Below are 16,187 nucleotides of genomic sequence, written 5' to 3'. Positions count from 1 at the left end.
ATCTTGGACCTCCCAGCCCCCAGAACTGTGAGAAGTTTGTAAGCCACCCAGTCGGTGGTATTTCGTTATAGCAGCCGGAACAGACTAAGACAGCCTCTAAAATGTCATGTTTCTCTATATATTCTGTAACTGGATTTTTTCCCCTTAACTATAGATTATAAATCTTCTTCTAAATCAGTATACAAAGCAACCTCATTGTTTTTCTTAATGACAGAGTGTTCCCTGGGGAGGTACCATAGTTCATTTACACATTCCATTATAATCATTGTACATTCAGGTAGTGCCACTTTTGTTTTGTTTTTACTACTGGAGGTCTGCATATCCTTACCTGTTATTCCAGAATTTGAGACAGTGATCATAAACAAATTTTTTAATAATTGGTAGCAGGAATGGATTTGGACAACACGAGGCTTTTAAAATTCTTTTTAGAATTCCATTTAGTAGGATGTGCTAAAATATAAACTGAGGCATATTAAAGTTTTCAAGAGTTTATTTGAGGAAACATCAATTCACATTGGGCAGTGATGAACATTCCACCGCCAGAAGCCAGGGGCGAGGTGTTTATAGAGAATCGAACAAGGAAGTGATTTGCTTGGCTACAGTTTAAGAGATTGCCTAGTCTGGGAAAGTCCTGTTGGCTGTCGGTCATTGGTTTCCTTCCCAACGTGAGGCATTCACAGGAATCCACTCTGCCTTAGGTTTCAGTTTGCTTCCAAAGGCAACACAACTGTCAGAGCCCCCTCAGGCTAACGGCCTTCTTGTTTGAGAACTTTAACAGATGTTTTGTGTATTGCAGTGCAGATTTCTGCTGGTAATGTTATATAGCACGTGGTTACATATCTTATAATTCATGAATCCAGACAGTTCTCAGTCTCCACATATCTGGTCCCCGGAGCTTGGAGAAAGGATTCTGATACGTCCCCGTAGTCACTAAACACCTTCCTACACGTACTAGAACTCATCTTGTTGTGAGATGGATTTGCAGAAATAGAATTGCTGAAGCAAAGGTTATGCTTGTTTCGTATTTTAATAAATGCTGTTAGGTTCCCAAACGTTGTCATGATATAATCGGCCATCAGGGTGTGAGAGCGGCTGCTTTCGACCGTCCTCAGCACCACCGGGTGTAACACCGTGATCAGAGGACACTTTGTACTCTGGGCTCTTGTTAGTTATGTGTTGTCTCATCCTAGGGAGTCTCCTCCTGCTGCGACATCCCTTCCGCTGAAGGCAGACACATATGATGTGCCGGGAACCATGGTAGGCACCTGGGCTATACATAGAGGAATGAGATAGGATTGCTCTTGAGCTCATGGTCTGGTGGCGGATCTATAGATGCCTTTAACGGTGAACAAATATTGTACGTGGTCAGAGCTGGAGACCCAGCAAAGGGAGGATCCTGGCCTGGCGGGGAGGACGAGGGGATGGTGCTGAGAAAGACCTCACGGAGCTGATCTGTGACGGCTGACGAGCAGTTTCAGAGGCTCTAGTGAGAGTGTATTTGGGGCAGCACAAGGCTGGAGTGTAGGCTGCCCTGCCTACGGCAGGGGCTGAGATGAATAAGGAGGGGGAGGGGCCTTGAATGTCCTTCTGAGGAGCTGAGACTTCTTTCCGCACAAAGCAAGGCAAGAGCACCAGCTTGGCCTCTCAGAAGGCTGCTGGCACAGCACTGGGCTGGGAGGTGGAGACTGGAGCTAAGGAGGTTGCTGTGTAGTAAGGGCACAGTGTGGAGGGTCTCTTTCAGTGAAGATGGGCTGAGAGACCAGTCGGTGGGCTCCAGTGTATCTCAGAAGCATCAGTGTGGGGCTGAAGAGTGGCCTCTGCTTGGCAGACAGTGAGAGAGTGTGCAGAGGACGGGTTCAGCGAGGGGTTTCGCAGAACGGGGAGAGGGGGGTGGTGAGCTGAAGTTCTTGCAGAGCATCCAGGCAGTGGGGCTTTGCTTCTGCAGCTCAGGAGGGTCCACGGACAGAATGTAGATTTGAGAGTTCTGAGCAGGTAAGGAAAGTTAAACGAACTCAAGTAAAAGTCAAGCTGAGAAAGTCAGCCGGGTGTCAGCCTGAATCCAGGTTTCTAGATTTTTGAGCTAATGGGGACTGGAGTCTGTCTGCTTTCCAGAGCTCATGGCCACACTCATCATGCCATTTATATTTGCCTTACTTGTGTTATTTCAGTGAAATGCAACCTAGTATCAGGTTTCAATTCTATAAGATCACAGGAGGACTTCTGTTTTTCATGTTCAGTATTACCTCACTGACCAGCGTTTATTTTTTAACTTGAGGGTTAATCAAACCCAAGCTATAGAAGGATAAGTTTCTTGTTTTCCAGGTTAGAGTTGAATAGAACCGATATTAAATGATCAGCAGTTTACTGAAAGGAGGAAGAGGAGAAACCTCTACCCCAGAAACACAAGGGCAGAGTTTCAAAATCTGGAGCCAGCGAAGGTCAGCAGTCATGGGAAAGCGTCTAGGCCATCTTTCCTCGTCCGCTCACTCAGCTCCGGGGGCAGCTGGGCTTGGAGGCAGCAGCTGTTCAAGGGTTAAAATGGCAAGGAAATGAGCACTTTCTAACCTATTTGGTCTGTTAATTTTAGGGCTTATAATAAGCACTTATAATACTTTCTCCGTGGAAGAAGTAGAGTGGAATTTCCCTATGTAAATCCCATAAGCCACCCTAAGTACGAGCAATTTTGGTTTATTCCAGTTTGAGATGTTTTCTGGTAAAAGATGTGTCTCTGGAGGAATGACTCCCAGGGCACCTGTCCTCCCAACCCCCAAAGGCTCAAGATCGGGTCTCATCAGAGCCACTGTGGTCCTCTCTTTAGAGCCCATAGATATGTGACTTTGCCATGGAGTGTTAAAAGGTCATCAAACTCTAACCATCTGTTTCCACAGACGGGCACATCCCCGCCTGTTAGGGAAATCAAGTCAGACTGGAAGGAAAATATTCAGACCTATGAATTGTCAGCTGAGATTGACAGAAAGAACCGTCAGTTCATCCTCAGATCTGTGAAGTTTTTGACTTGACAGCCAGACACGTATAAGGTCTAAAACCTGTGATTGGAGAGATGAAAGTTCTTTTTTTTAAAATTTTATTTATTTAATATATTTATTTTTGGCTGCGTTGGGTCTTTGTTGCTGCGCACGGGCTTTCTCTAGTTGCGGTGAGCGGGGGCTACTCTTCGTTGTGGTGCGTGGGCTTCTCGTTGCAGTGGCTTCTCTTGTTGCGGAGCATGGGCTCTAGGCTCATGGCCTTCAGTAGTTGTGGCACGTGGGCTCAGTAGTTGTGGCTCACTGGCTCTAGAGTGCAGGCTCGGTAGTTGTGGCGTATGGGCCTAGTTGCTCCGTGGCACGTGGGATCTTCCCGGACAGGGCTCGAACCCGTGTCCCCTGCACTGGCAGGCGGATTCTTAACCACTGCGCCACCAGGGAAGCCCGAAAGTTCTTTTGAAATGACTTTTTCTCACAGATATTCAATATTGAAACTTTTGAGAATATGTCTATTACCTCTTGTGTGATGATGGTGTCACGGGTTTGTGTGGGTCCAAACTCAACATATTGTACCTATTAAATATGTACAGTTGTTTGTATATCAGTTATACTTCAGTAGAACTGTTTTTTAAAAAAACCGATCAGGAAAGCCAAAACAGCGTCTCCTCCCCTGCTATGTTCCCGCCCGGTGCCCCGAGAGGAAACACCGACAAGCGGGTGGTTCTCTTTCCCGACTGTGTCCTAGACTCACCTGAGGAGCGATTACCAACCCACAGGCAGAGGCGTGTCTTAAAACTGCCCAGTAATTGGGATGTGAGCCAGGGTCGAGAACCACTGCTTTCCAGAGTGCTCGTCACAGAGTGACCACCTGAAGCTGCAGAGGTTCCTCCCGGGCTGCCTCCTTTCCTGTTATACACCCACAGGTGGAGGGTTCTGCTACTTCGTTCAAATGGAGAACTTTCCCATGGCAGGTTTGGGCCCTTAAGGAAAGGCTGGAGAGATGGTCTGCCATGTTAGGCCGTAATAAGGCTAAAAATAAATAAATATTGAAACATTAAATAATATTTTAAAAGCTTGTTATAGGAAGGTAGAATTGGTGGTGAGAAGTATATTTTAGGATGATAGACTCAATATTGGGAAAGAGATGGCTGTGGCACATTGATATCCATCTGAACGGGAAGAGTGCTTCGGGGAATTAGTGGGAAACCCGAAATGTCATGAAGATCACAGAGACCTAGTTTAAGGAGGGAAGAGGCGGGAATTCCCAGGATGTCAGTATGCTAAGGAAGCAAGCAGCCTACTGGGGTGAGATTTTAACAGCGCACGTGCGAAAGATGAAAAGTGGGCTCATCACCCAGCGCAGAGTGGTAGGGAACCTACGTGAAGGCTTCGGGAGAATCATCTAAAAGAGATTATTAAAGGGGCCTTTTGTGATCATTTGGAACTAATTTGGGTTTGCCTGTTAATGTCCTGTGAGGTTGGGCTCATTTTTTCGATGGGACCGTGAGACGGGGAGATCTGTGACTTGACAGTGTGCCCGAGTTGCATGAAGACATTTAATAGCAACTCACTCCGTATTTCAGCTGATAGGATAGAAAGTCTGGTCTAAACAAACAGGCCAGTTAGGTAGATTTGTGGCTGGTGTAATAGCTGTACCTATAAAAGTACGATTAGTAAAATACCACCATGGAAGGAAGGTCTTTAATGGAATTGACCATTGGCTCCATCATCACTATTTTATAATTGATTTGAATGAAAATATGGAAGGCATGCTGTAGCAGTCACATTCTCAGGTTGTAGGGAGAGGGGTATCGCATCCAGCTCTTTCTTTTTTAAAGTTTTTTTAAATTTTTATTTATTTAGTTTATTTATTTTTGGCTGCATTGGGTCTTCGTTGCTGTGCACGGGCTCTCTCTAGTTGTGGCGAGCGGGGGCTGCTCTTCGTTGCGGTGCGTGGCTTCTCTTGTTGCGGAGCACGGGCTCCAGGCGCGCGGGCTCTAGAGCGCAGGTTCAGTAGTTGTGGCGCGTGGGCTTAGTTGCTCCGCTGCATGTGGGATCTTCCTGGACCAGGGCTCGAACCTGTGTCCCCTGAATTGGCAGACAGATTCTTAACCACTGTGCCACCAGAGAAGCCCTCCATCTCTTTTCTTTTTCTTTTCCTTTCCTTTCCTTCTTTCTCCCTCTCCCTCCCTCCTTTCCTTCCTTCCTCATTTTTTTTTTTTTTTTTTTTTTTTTTGCGGTACGCAGGCCTCTCACTGTTGTGGCCTCTCCCGTTGCGGAGCACAGGCTCCAGACACGCAGGCTCAGCGGCCATGGCTCACAGGCCCAGCCGCTCCGCGGCATGTGGGATCTTCCCGGACCGGGGCATGAACCCGTGTCCCCTTCATCGGCAGGCGGACTCTCAACCACTGCGCCACCAGGGAAGCCCCTTCCTTCCTCTTTTAAAATTAATATATAATTCAAATACCATAAAATTCACTTCTGCTTTCTTTATATCCAGGCAGTGAACTGATCTGTCTGAGATAGCTGATCAGAGGGCACCTGGTGGTGTTTGGACCACGTGCCTGGGTGCACGTCCCCCCTCTCCTGCTGCAGGGCCCTCCCTTTCTGCCTACACCGCTGGCTGTCTCCTCTCTGAATTGCCATGCAGCTAGGCCAGGACTCTCTATGTGGAGTGACCTCTCATTCTCTTCCATTGATTTGCTTACTCCAGGCAGCCTGTCAGACTTTGGGAAGATCTCGGATTCCGGATTATGGTTCAGGATGTGAAAAGATTCCACTTTCTGTTCAGGCCCAAGCCTCATCCTGCATCTGACCTTACCGTGGGGCTGTCTGTGGACATTGCCGTGCTGAGTCATCGCCATGTGATCATTGCAGACAGGAGTAATAGAATTGGCTGGATGCACTCCTGGGTCCCAACAAAGCTTGATTCTTCATTTAAGTGACAGAAAGCTAGGAGTGCCTTGAGTGACAGAATGAGGCTCCCATTCTGACTGGCTAAAATAATGAGCCAGATTCCATACGTTTAAATGTTATAATGGATAACTGTAAGATCCTGTATTTAGATCCCTAAGCCCTGTACCAGTACAGGATGGGAAGATAGAACTTACTGGCTCAGAAAAGCTTGGAAGTTTAGTTGACAGAAAGTTCCTTCTGACTCAGCTGTGTTATGGTTGCTAAAAATGTTAATACTGTCTAAGACTGCAGTCGTGAGAGTAAATGGGCATTTTTCCTGAGCATGGGGAACCAAGATTTTACCCGAACTGGGCATGCTTTCCTGGAGGAGAGAAGGTTCCAGAAACATGAGAACCACTTCCGATTTTGAAGGGCTGGCTCTTGCTGGAACGGCCATGGGAGGTGTGGGCAGCCTCTGGTGGGGTGGTCAAGAGGGAAGGTGAGTCAAGGATGTGCTGGGGGTGAGTTCCTCCCTATAAGGAAGGAGGGGCAGAGCTCTACAGGCTCTTAGGGGACGCCTGCCAAGGGTGTTGTATGGCTGAGGGACTGGCCAACCTCGGCGCTGCCCCTGAGTTTCACTTACCTTTTGGAGTTTTCTCTGACCTTGTGGGGCTGTGTTTAGTTTTTTCAAGGAGCCCAGTTTCTCACAGGTTAATTGGAAATCTCTGATAACCTTGAATATACTCCCTGATTCTAACTCAGGAAGCCTTCTTTAAGCACCTGCCTTGGAAAAGGCAGATGACAATAGAAGCAGCGTAAGAAGCAGGTCCAGGTATCAAGATCCATACGGTATATAATTGAGGAGACCAGACCAACCATCAAGCTAAGAAACTGGGGATTGGACAGGAAAAAAAAATGTCCTGGCTGATACATAGAAGGGAGAGCATGGTCTGCTGAGACTTAACCCAGAAGGTGCGGGAAGGATTGGCCTCGTGCATGAGATGGGGTTGATGGGAATTTACTTAGAACCCTGAAGTTTTCTGTTTCAGCCATGTCCCGTTCTTTAACACCAAAAAAAAAAAAAAAATTCCATCCCCATAAACTCCATCTCTAGGCTTCCACCCTGAAGACTCGACTCATAGTTTAGTTGCTCTACTAGATGCTGAGTTGATTTTCCATGAATCAGTTTAAATATAAATGACCATTTTACGCCACATGAAAAACTCTACTTAGCAACAGTTGGCCATTTTTTTAAAGAGAGTTTGTAACTTTATTAACATTGGACGCTCCCTGACTTGATGTGCTGTCTTTCTCTATTCCTGAGACTTATGTGACTCGAAGGCTAAGAATGGATGTGTCTGGTGGGCAGACCGCTCCCCTCCTGGGCAGTGCCGAGACGGCATGTGCTTACTTCTTAGGCTCCGCAAACTGCCAAAGGGGCCATCGTGTTATATTTGCATTTAATCTCTAACTTGTGGCAGATATACTTCTAGACATAAGCATCGTCAGAACCACATCACCTTTCATATCCTGGGGGGGAAAGGCTACACACCCTGATTTTACCCGTGTGATGTACCCAATTACAAATTCACACCTGCTCAGAGTGGACCGTTCGTTTTCTTACCTTATCAGAAGTGTGTGTTTGGATCCTGGGATACGGTGGAGAATACTTGCTTAACAGGAAGCAACTCCAGGGACCCATTTCTGCTAATGTACATGCTCTTTTCACTCTTCTAAAGCAGGCGTGTGTGTTTCAGACTCCTAGACCTATAATTAGATATGTCCGGGAGTAGATTTAGTAGTTAAAAGCAATGTCCTTTCTACTGCAGGTTTGAGGGTCTGGCACACAGAGTAGAACGAGAAGGAAAATTCAGTTCTGTTGTCTCCATCCTGATTTGTTCTGCATGCAGCACAGTGAAGGTCACGGGCTTAGTCAGTCTTCAGCCGTCCTTTGGAACACCAGTGCCACCTCAAGGCTTGGGCACTGGGAACAATAGACCTGGTGTGTTGGATGATGACTTATTTAGTAGCTAGACTGCCTGCTAATTTTGGCTACTTTTAACATTCTTTTCAGAATTACAGCTGTTTGGAATGTCAGCAGGTGTGTGCTTAGGGCCCCAATTTACCAACAGGTTCATTGGAAGAAAGCAGCAGAGAGAAGGGGGGTGACAGTGTCACCCCACGGGTAACTGCGTGCCCCTTCGAGTGGTTGGCACTCCCCGGCATCCACATCGGGGGCCAGGCCAGGACTGCACATGAGCCACAAGCGTGCTTGGGGTGCATGGGTCTTCAGCTAAACAAGAGAGCGTAAAGGACACTCTGTTTTGAGAAAAGAAAGCGGATAACCAGTTGACAATGCACGTTTCTGCTGGTGTTCCAAACTTGGATCCAGAAAAGTGAGAGGTAGAGCACTTAGATGTTGAATCTTGCCTGCAGGAAGTAATTTGAATTAGGAACTCAAAATCAATATACTTCCTTAAATGTTTTTATTTTTTTCATTTTTTTATTGACGTGTAGTTGATTTACAATGTGTGAGTTTCAGCAAAGTGATTCAGTTATACATATACATATTCTTTTTCATATTCCTTTCCATTGTGGTTTATTACAGGATATTGAATATAGTTCCCTGTGCTGTATGGTAGGACCTTGTTGTTTACATTTTGTACATAGTAGTTTGTATCTGCTAACCCCAAACTCCTATTGTGTCCCTCCCTCACCCCCTTTCCCCTTCGGTAACCGTAAGTTTGTCTTCTATGTCTGTGAGTCTGTTTCTGTTTCATAAGTAAGTTCATCTGTGTCATATTTTAGATTCCACATATAAGTGATATCATATGATTTTTGTCTTTCTCTCTCTGACTTACTTCACTCAGTATGATAATCTCTAGGTCCTTCCGTGTCGCTGCAAATGGCATTGTTTCATTCTTTCTTACGGCCGAGTGTATTCCATTGTATAAAAATCAGCATACTTATAATGTTCGTTCTTAGGCTGAGGTGCGTGTGTGTGTGTGTGTGTGTGTGTGTGTGTGTGTGTGTGTGTAATTCGAGACAGGAGGCTCTACATACGTTTAAAAGCTTGTGGAGATCCTTGTGCTGTGTGCTTCTTCTAACATGGGAACACTGTAGTATACTGCAGGGGCTTAGGTTTCAAAGCAGCAAATGTTTCCTTATGAATATAACTCTGAAGGGACGTGTTTTAACAAATTAGGGTCCCACCCTTATGGCCTCATTTAGTCTTATTTACCTCTTTAAAGGTCCCATCTTTAAATACAGTCACACTGAGGGTAAGGGCTTCAACACGGGCATTTTGAGGAGACACAGTTCAGTCATGACAACGTCCCTCTGCATCACCAGTGTCTCCCATCACCTCCCAAAGCTTCTGAGCGTGGTCTCCAGAGTTTCCCACATACAAAAAAGAAAAGAAAACCTCACTAAATGTTTATCCCTGTTTCTGCTTTCCTGTTTTATACCAAGTTCACAGTTGCCAGGCTGGAATGGACTCCAGGTGCCCTTCAGCCCTCACTGTACCCAGAGCTGGGCAGCTCTAATCATAGTCAGGGTCTGGGAAACATCTTGGTAGTAAAAGTGGTACAACAATGGGAGAGAAATGGTTCTGAGTTGGGAAGATCACAGTCTCTCTGCTCCTAAGCTGCAGATGTCTGCCATCTGCGTTCTCCATCCCCTGCAGCCACCTCCCGCCCTCATTGAGAGCTGTTGATAGTAGGCAGACGAGTGGGGGCATTCCCACTGGAGAGGGAACGAGAGTTGCATCTTCTAGAATTTGATCACTGCAGGTCATCTAGTAGAATTAGGAGCAAAAATGCAACAGCCGTCTGACCCAGTGTCACCCAGGCAGAAGTCATGGGGGACCAGAAAGAACCCTTAGCCCAGCACCACTGACAGCAGGAAGTGATCTGCTAGTCAGGGGACTTGGACCTGCAGCTGCCCAGAACCTACCAGGAGGATGAAAGAAGCCCATCTAGATACAACAGAAATTTGAGCCTGTCCGCTTTTGACCTGGGGCCTCCACAGCAGTAGCTTTGAAGGAATGTGTATATCTGTGTGGCTGTATGTGTGACCAAAACGTACTTTTCACAGAACACTTCTTTTGTGGGATTGCCCTCTGATTTTTAAAAAAAGATCTTTACCTTTGTAAAATACATGTCACAGCCCAATAACTTGATTTCATAATCATATCGTGACTAGTGGGTCACGATAGTTGAAAACACTGTTCCGTTGTATAATATTGTGGGAACTTTGGTAGTGCTTCCCAAATCAACACCATACTTTTACCTGATGTCACATCTTACTAAGTTAGTTCTGTCTTCATGATTACGTTCTTGTAGAGAGTTCTTGTAGAGAGTTCTTGGCATGGAATGGTGTAGGTGATTTGGCCAATATGCAGTTCCAAGTTAAAGCAAGAACCCCTTCAGGCATTATTAAAGAGTGGTTGCTGGGGCTTGCCTGGTGGCGCAGTGGTTGAGAGTCCGCCTGCCGATGCGGGGGACACGGGTTCGTGCCCCGGTCCGGGAAGATCCCGCGTGCCGCGGAGCGGCTGGGCCCGTGAGCCATGGCCGCTGAGCCTGCGCGTCTGGAGCCTGTGCTCCGCAACGGGAGAGGCCACAACAGTGAGAGGCCCACGTACCGCAAAAGAAAAAAGTTGCTGAATTTCTGTCTGTGGCTCCATCCCAAGGACCTCCTGCCATTTACCCAAGGATTCTATGCTTCCTTCACATTGTCTGTTACCATGGTCTTGCCGAATTTCCACCTTTCCCTCCTGTTTCTTCTGGGCTTGGTTTGCTTTCTGGGAAACTTTAAATTCTGCCACATTAAACATCACCTTCCCCTCTACACCTTCTCACCCCCTTTCACTTTCTTAGGCATCCCTCCACTGCCCTTCTTAGTCCTCTCCAGTTGGTTTGTTTGCATGAGCTAAATGGTTGTGGAGTCTTACACGGTCACTGTTCGTGAGCACAGTCACGACACACCCTCGTGCTGATGTCCACAGCAGCTTGTTAAGCAGAGCCCTGGAAGAATAGGAATATCAAGTGGGATCTGAGAAAGTGGCCCTTTGGTGACAGAAGACTCAGTGTCACTGAAGAGGCAGTGTCTATGCAAAATGCCTTCCTGAAATACTGACCAGATCCTTTCTTGGCTTCAGCAGACAGTGACCTGGGCTGAGAGGAGGCATGACATCCCTAGCGCCTTGTTTTCTGAGCTTATTTCAAACATGGGGTTGATAATGTTTACCTTGTGTGTTAAATAAGACAGTTGTGAAGCACTGACCTGCCATCTAGAATGTAGGATGTGACCAAAGCCTATAACCTTCGTTCTCATTTGTATGAGTTCTCCATGGCTGAGTAATAGATCACTACAGACTAAGCTGATTGAAGCCACATGTATTTATTATCTTACAAGTCCTATAGATAACAAGTCTGGGCACAGCACTGTTGGGTCCCTTGCTCCAGGTATCACAAAGCTGAAACCAAGAGGTGGTTTGTAAATTCGTTCAGGTTGATGGCAGAATTCCTGTCCTTGAGGTTGTAGGACTGAAGTCCCAGTTTCCTTGCTGACTGGCTGGGGGTTGTACCCAACTCTTGGAGATCACCCTTAGTCCTAGCTCTCTTCTTCAAGCCAGCAGGAGAGCCCCCGGTCTGCTACAGCCGTCTTACACAACATATCACCTTATGTAATGTTCCATAATCATGGGAGTGGCCATCCCATCATATTCACAGGACCCTCCACATTTAAGGGCAGGAGATCATGCAGGCCATGTACTCTGGGGGGGGGCAGGAATCTGGGGCCCCTCTCTGAATTCTCTCTACCACATTATCACATTTATCATGAATCTAACATAACCCTCTCAGTGAATCATCCCCGACACCTGGTCTTAAACTGTATCATCCGCCACTCCCTCCCCCGAGCTACTGATCCGCCGGCTTCTGCTTTATTTTTCACCGCAGTGGAACTTACTGCCATCTAACCCAGTTCATGTTTTTCTTGCTTGTTGTTTGTCTCCCTCTTCTAGAAAGAAAGCTCCTCCATGGCAGGGACTTCTGTCTGGGTTTTCATTGCTCCGCCCCCAGGACCCAGCACAGACCGAGTTCAGAGTGGCACTTCAGTGACTTTTTGTTAGATGCATGGGTTGTGGGAACCAGTAGTGTTTTGAAGTGCACACTTCAGTGCTCTGCTAGATCTTGGTTGGTTAAGTCAAGTTAAGCAGATTAGCTTGTGTCACCAGCTTATTGGAGCATCTCGTCAAAATCATGAGATATTCATGGACTGTGGGAGGAATGGGCGGGAAACTTCTGATCATGTGGAGAAGCGTGTGTGTGTGTGTGTGTGTGTGTGTGTGTGTGTGTGTGTGTGTGATGGCAGTGGTTCAGTGGGGGTCTCTCAGCTCAATTTGTCCTTGAAGTGATAGAGGATTTAGCAGTGATTGGGTGCTGGGTGTTTAAAAACCTAGAGGTAAAGCCCTAGGAGCCAAAGAAGGAAAAGCAGCGCTGGAGCTCAGGTGTACTGAGTTCCATTGTAACTCATAACTCTCCATCTTAACTAATGTTTTTGTTTGTTTGTTTGTTTTGTTTTGTTTTTGTTTTGCGGTACGCGGGCCTCTCACGGTTGTGGCCTCTCCCATTGCGGAGCACAGGCTCTGGACGTGCAGGCTCAGCGGCCACGGCTCACGGGCCCAGCCGCTCTGCGGCATGTGGGGTCTTCCCGGACTGGGGCACGAACCCGTGTCCCCTGCATTAGCAGGCGGACTCTCAACCACTGCGCCATCAGGGAAACCCTTAACTAATGTTTTATAGGGAGCTATTTTCTACATATTTTTCTACATAAAACAAGTCAATTTGTATTGGAATTACCTACAAATTGTGTCCAAGGTCTTGGATCAAATTGTGCATTTCTCCCAACTACTTTTTTGTTTTTAAAAGAAAAAAATTGCCAGGAACCTAGATCACAATTCTGTGATCATTTAATATGATTGAGAAACAGCCTTGTCCACCCTCGCACACACCCAGTCCACTGCCACTTGGATTGAAATTGCTTTAGTGAAAGTGTCTCTGTGAAAACCAAAGTGCAGACGTTTTCACAGCTCCTCTCTTTTCATAAAGAAGGCGGGGCTGGAGAAGAGTGGGAATATTGAAGGAGGCCAAAATAACCGCTTGGAGCCTGGACCCTGCTCTGGACCTGCCCTCGGAGGGAAGGCGAGGGCCTTTCTCAGGGATCTTCTGGGGGAGGGAGGGTGCTGAGCGCTGTGAGTGTCAGCATCGCGGGGGCAGGACAGGTGTGAGGAGCCCTGGCCCTTGTCAGCACTTCACACGAGGATGCTGGCCTTCAGACTTAAAACAGTGCTGTAAGGAGCTCCTGCCCACCCACCCCTTTTGCTTATGGGGAAACTGAGGCTCACAGCGGTTGAATAACTTGCTAGAAGTCCTGCAGCTGGCAAGTGGCAAGACCAGGACTAAACCACCTGACTTGTCTGACTTCGTAACCTCTGCCCTTGACCTCGCTGGCCTTGTTGGTACAGATTCCCATCTTCTGACGGGGGTCAGCGCTGAGCAGGGTCTACAGCGCTCTGATGCTCCCCTCTGATTTCATGCAGGTGTTTGGTCATCCAGTTACAGGGCCTCCCCGGAAGGAAACCACTGTGATTCTGCCCACAGGATATGTAGCAGACAGGTGCTTTGCATGACACTGTCCCTCTCAGCGCCTTCCGTTTGGGCCACCCGTTTGGACTACCGCAGCTCCGCTAGTTTCCTAAAATGCAGTGGTGGCAGTTCTGTCCTTTGCACTGAAGTCTGCCTGGACCTCCCGACTGGTCTGGCCCTTCTTCCGCAGGATGCTGACGGCCTGTGCCCTCTCTCCCACAGATGCCGCCCTTATGAGGACTGCTGTGGCTCCAGGTGCTGTGTGCGTGCCCTCTCCATACAGAGGCTCTGGTATTTTTGGTAGGTCACGACCCTTCCTGGTCTCATATGCTCCCCCTGCCCTCCCCCAGGGCTCTGCCCGGTCAGTTTGTCACAGCCAAGGTGACATCACCTCCCCCTGAGGCACCGTGGTCTCTGGGTGGCCTCAAGAGAGCAGGTACGTTGGGGCTGGCTTCATGTCAAGCACTTCTGCTCACGGAGTTTGGAGAAAGCTCGTCCCCATTTCCACAGACTTGTGGCTCGGAAAGAAGACTTACTCTTTTGGAAGCTGGACTGTACAGAAGCCTGGTCCTTCAGCGGCTCCTCCACCGATTTCTGAAATGGAGCTGAGGCCAGTTGTGTTAATCAGAGAATCAGCCCATCTCGTTATAAAGTTTCCACTGCCTGGAAATCTTCCGTATTCGCATTGTGTCAGCTGAGTCCTGACTTTCCAGACAGACAGCCCGCATCCTTGCCCATCTTCCAGCTCTACTGGGGGAAGTTGGAAAAGCTGTCTGGAGTCTGTAAGATTGGACCTCGGGAGAGAATGAGGGAGTAAAGCTGACAGAGTCCTAAAAGGATAGGATGCAGAGTTTCCACTAAGGAGAGGAACCTCCCGTGAGTGGCCACCCTCAGAGGATGCCTGTTTAGAGGTTTGTCTGAAGATTCATTTGACTCTGTAGATAAGAGATAGGCTTCAGATGACAGAGATGGCAGAGTACGTGTGGGAAAGGATTTGCCTAAAACCAAAAGGGCATTTCCTGTGCCTGCCACGCTCTCCTCTGCACCACTGCGGAGGTACAGTCTTCGAGGCAAACCCCGTGAGGGATTAGGACCCAGCTTTAAGGTTTAAGCTTCTTCATGGGTTTCAGATTCTGACATTCCTGACGTCTAAAGACTTTAAGGCCTTTCCTGAGCATGTGGTGGCAGACACTTGAATTTTTGGTGAGATTTTTGCCTTTGCCTCCTGACAGCTGTTCCTAATGTTTGATTAGGGAAGTCAGCAGGAAGTGGGTACTCCACCTGCCACGTTTTCTTTTAATAGGAGACCCTCTTTTCGTTCTCACCATCACCACCTCCTTGATGGGGCTTTGGCCATTTGGGGGCTGGACTCACCTGTCACATCGGGCCCTGAACAGTGCCACGCTGGTGTTGGCTTCTCCCCACCTCCTAGTTGCTAGTGCCTCAAACTCTGTAATAGAAGGAGAACTTTTTTACCCTGAGATTTTCCACATGTTAACACCTCTGTGTACCTATCAAGGTGGAAGGGACTGGTACCAAAGCTGGGGTGAGGAGGGCCGGGGGAGGGGGCATTTCAGAGCTTTGCCTGGCTTTACACACGCACCGCCTCAGAACTTGCCTCCCCGGGGCCTTGTGGTCGAGGGTCCCGAAAGGGATCAGCCGTGCTTCAGGTTGGCCTGAAACACCAGACGAGTGATGATGAGATTGTGGAAATGCTCCTAAAAAACGAGAAAACGTGTCAAAGTTTAGACATCACGTGATTAGAAAGAAGGAAAAATGGAAAGTCCAGGAGAGCTCTGAGGGCCTGGCTGCTAGAGCAGCTTCTGTCGACCTTCCCTGGAAGCGTTCGTTCCCTGAGCTGGTAGCCGGTGCTTCTGAGCTGTTGGCCAGCGTCACTTGTCAGGGTCAGGGCACCTCAGCGAGCCAGTGGGTCCCTACACAGAGGCATCTCATGAGAGCCGTGGAAGGAGGGCAGGTCTCCAAGGTTGGGGTGCCAGATACCAGAAGGTTTGGTTGAGTTCTTTGAGTTGAGATTCTGATACCAGATAGCAGCTTCTAAACTGGGGATACAGCCAGAGAGCACCTTGAGATGCAAGTCTGAGGTGCCCCAGCTGCAGTCAGAGGACACTTGGTTTCCGCTCCATGGGTTCCTTCTCTCAGTTATGTGTCTGGTATGGAGAAGGCCCCACGGCAGCCGGGCTCCTGAAACAGACAGATGTCTAGACACATGGAGAGTTTTAGACCAGTGTTCTGGAAACAAGGCGTGCAACCTCTGATGCCACAGACGTTGGGGAAAAAGCTGCACAGCTTCTGACCGGGCCTCAGAGAGGGCCTTCCCTGCGAAGGGCCCAGCACATCGCACTCAGAGAGGGCCTTCCCTGCGAAGGGCCCAGCACACTGCACTCAGAGAGGGCCTGCCCTGCAAAGGGCCCAGCACACTGCACTCAGAGAGGGCCTTCCCTGCGAAGGGCCCAGCACATCGCACTCAAAGAGGGCCTTCCCTGCGAAGGGCCCAGCACATGGCACTCAGAGAGGGCCTTCCCTGCGAAGGGCCCAGCACACTGCACTCAGAGAGGGCCTTCCCTGCGAAGGGCCCAGCACATCGCACTCAAAGAGGGCCTTCCCTGCGAAGGGCCCAGCACATGGCACTCAGAGAGGG

At 48.3% G+C, this 16,187-nt stretch overlaps 1 protein-coding gene across 1 annotated transcript in view; it reads left to right on the top strand.

The window, feature by feature from the left end:
- Window positions 1–16,187, top strand: part of VOPP1 (VOPP1 WW domain binding protein) — a 101,543-nt gene that overhangs the window by 58,565 nt on the left and 26,791 nt on the right. The window contains exon 3 of the mRNA XM_029233796.1: window positions 13,751–13,828. Coding sequence (XP_029089629.1) covers window positions 13,751–13,828 — 78 coding nt within the window. The remainder of the gene's footprint in view (window positions 1–13,750; window positions 13,829–16,187) is intronic.

This window comes from Monodon monoceros, unplaced genomic scaffold (genome assembly GCF_005190385.1).
Source record: "Monodon monoceros isolate NGI ecotype Baffin Bay Population unplaced genomic scaffold, NGI_Narwhal_1 Super_Scaffold_2, whole genome shotgun sequence".
NCBI lineage: Eukaryota > Metazoa > Chordata > Mammalia > Artiodactyla > Monodontidae > Monodon > Monodon monoceros.
Note: the sequence above shows the minus strand (reverse complement) of the source record. Positions and strands in the feature narration are given on the sequence as shown.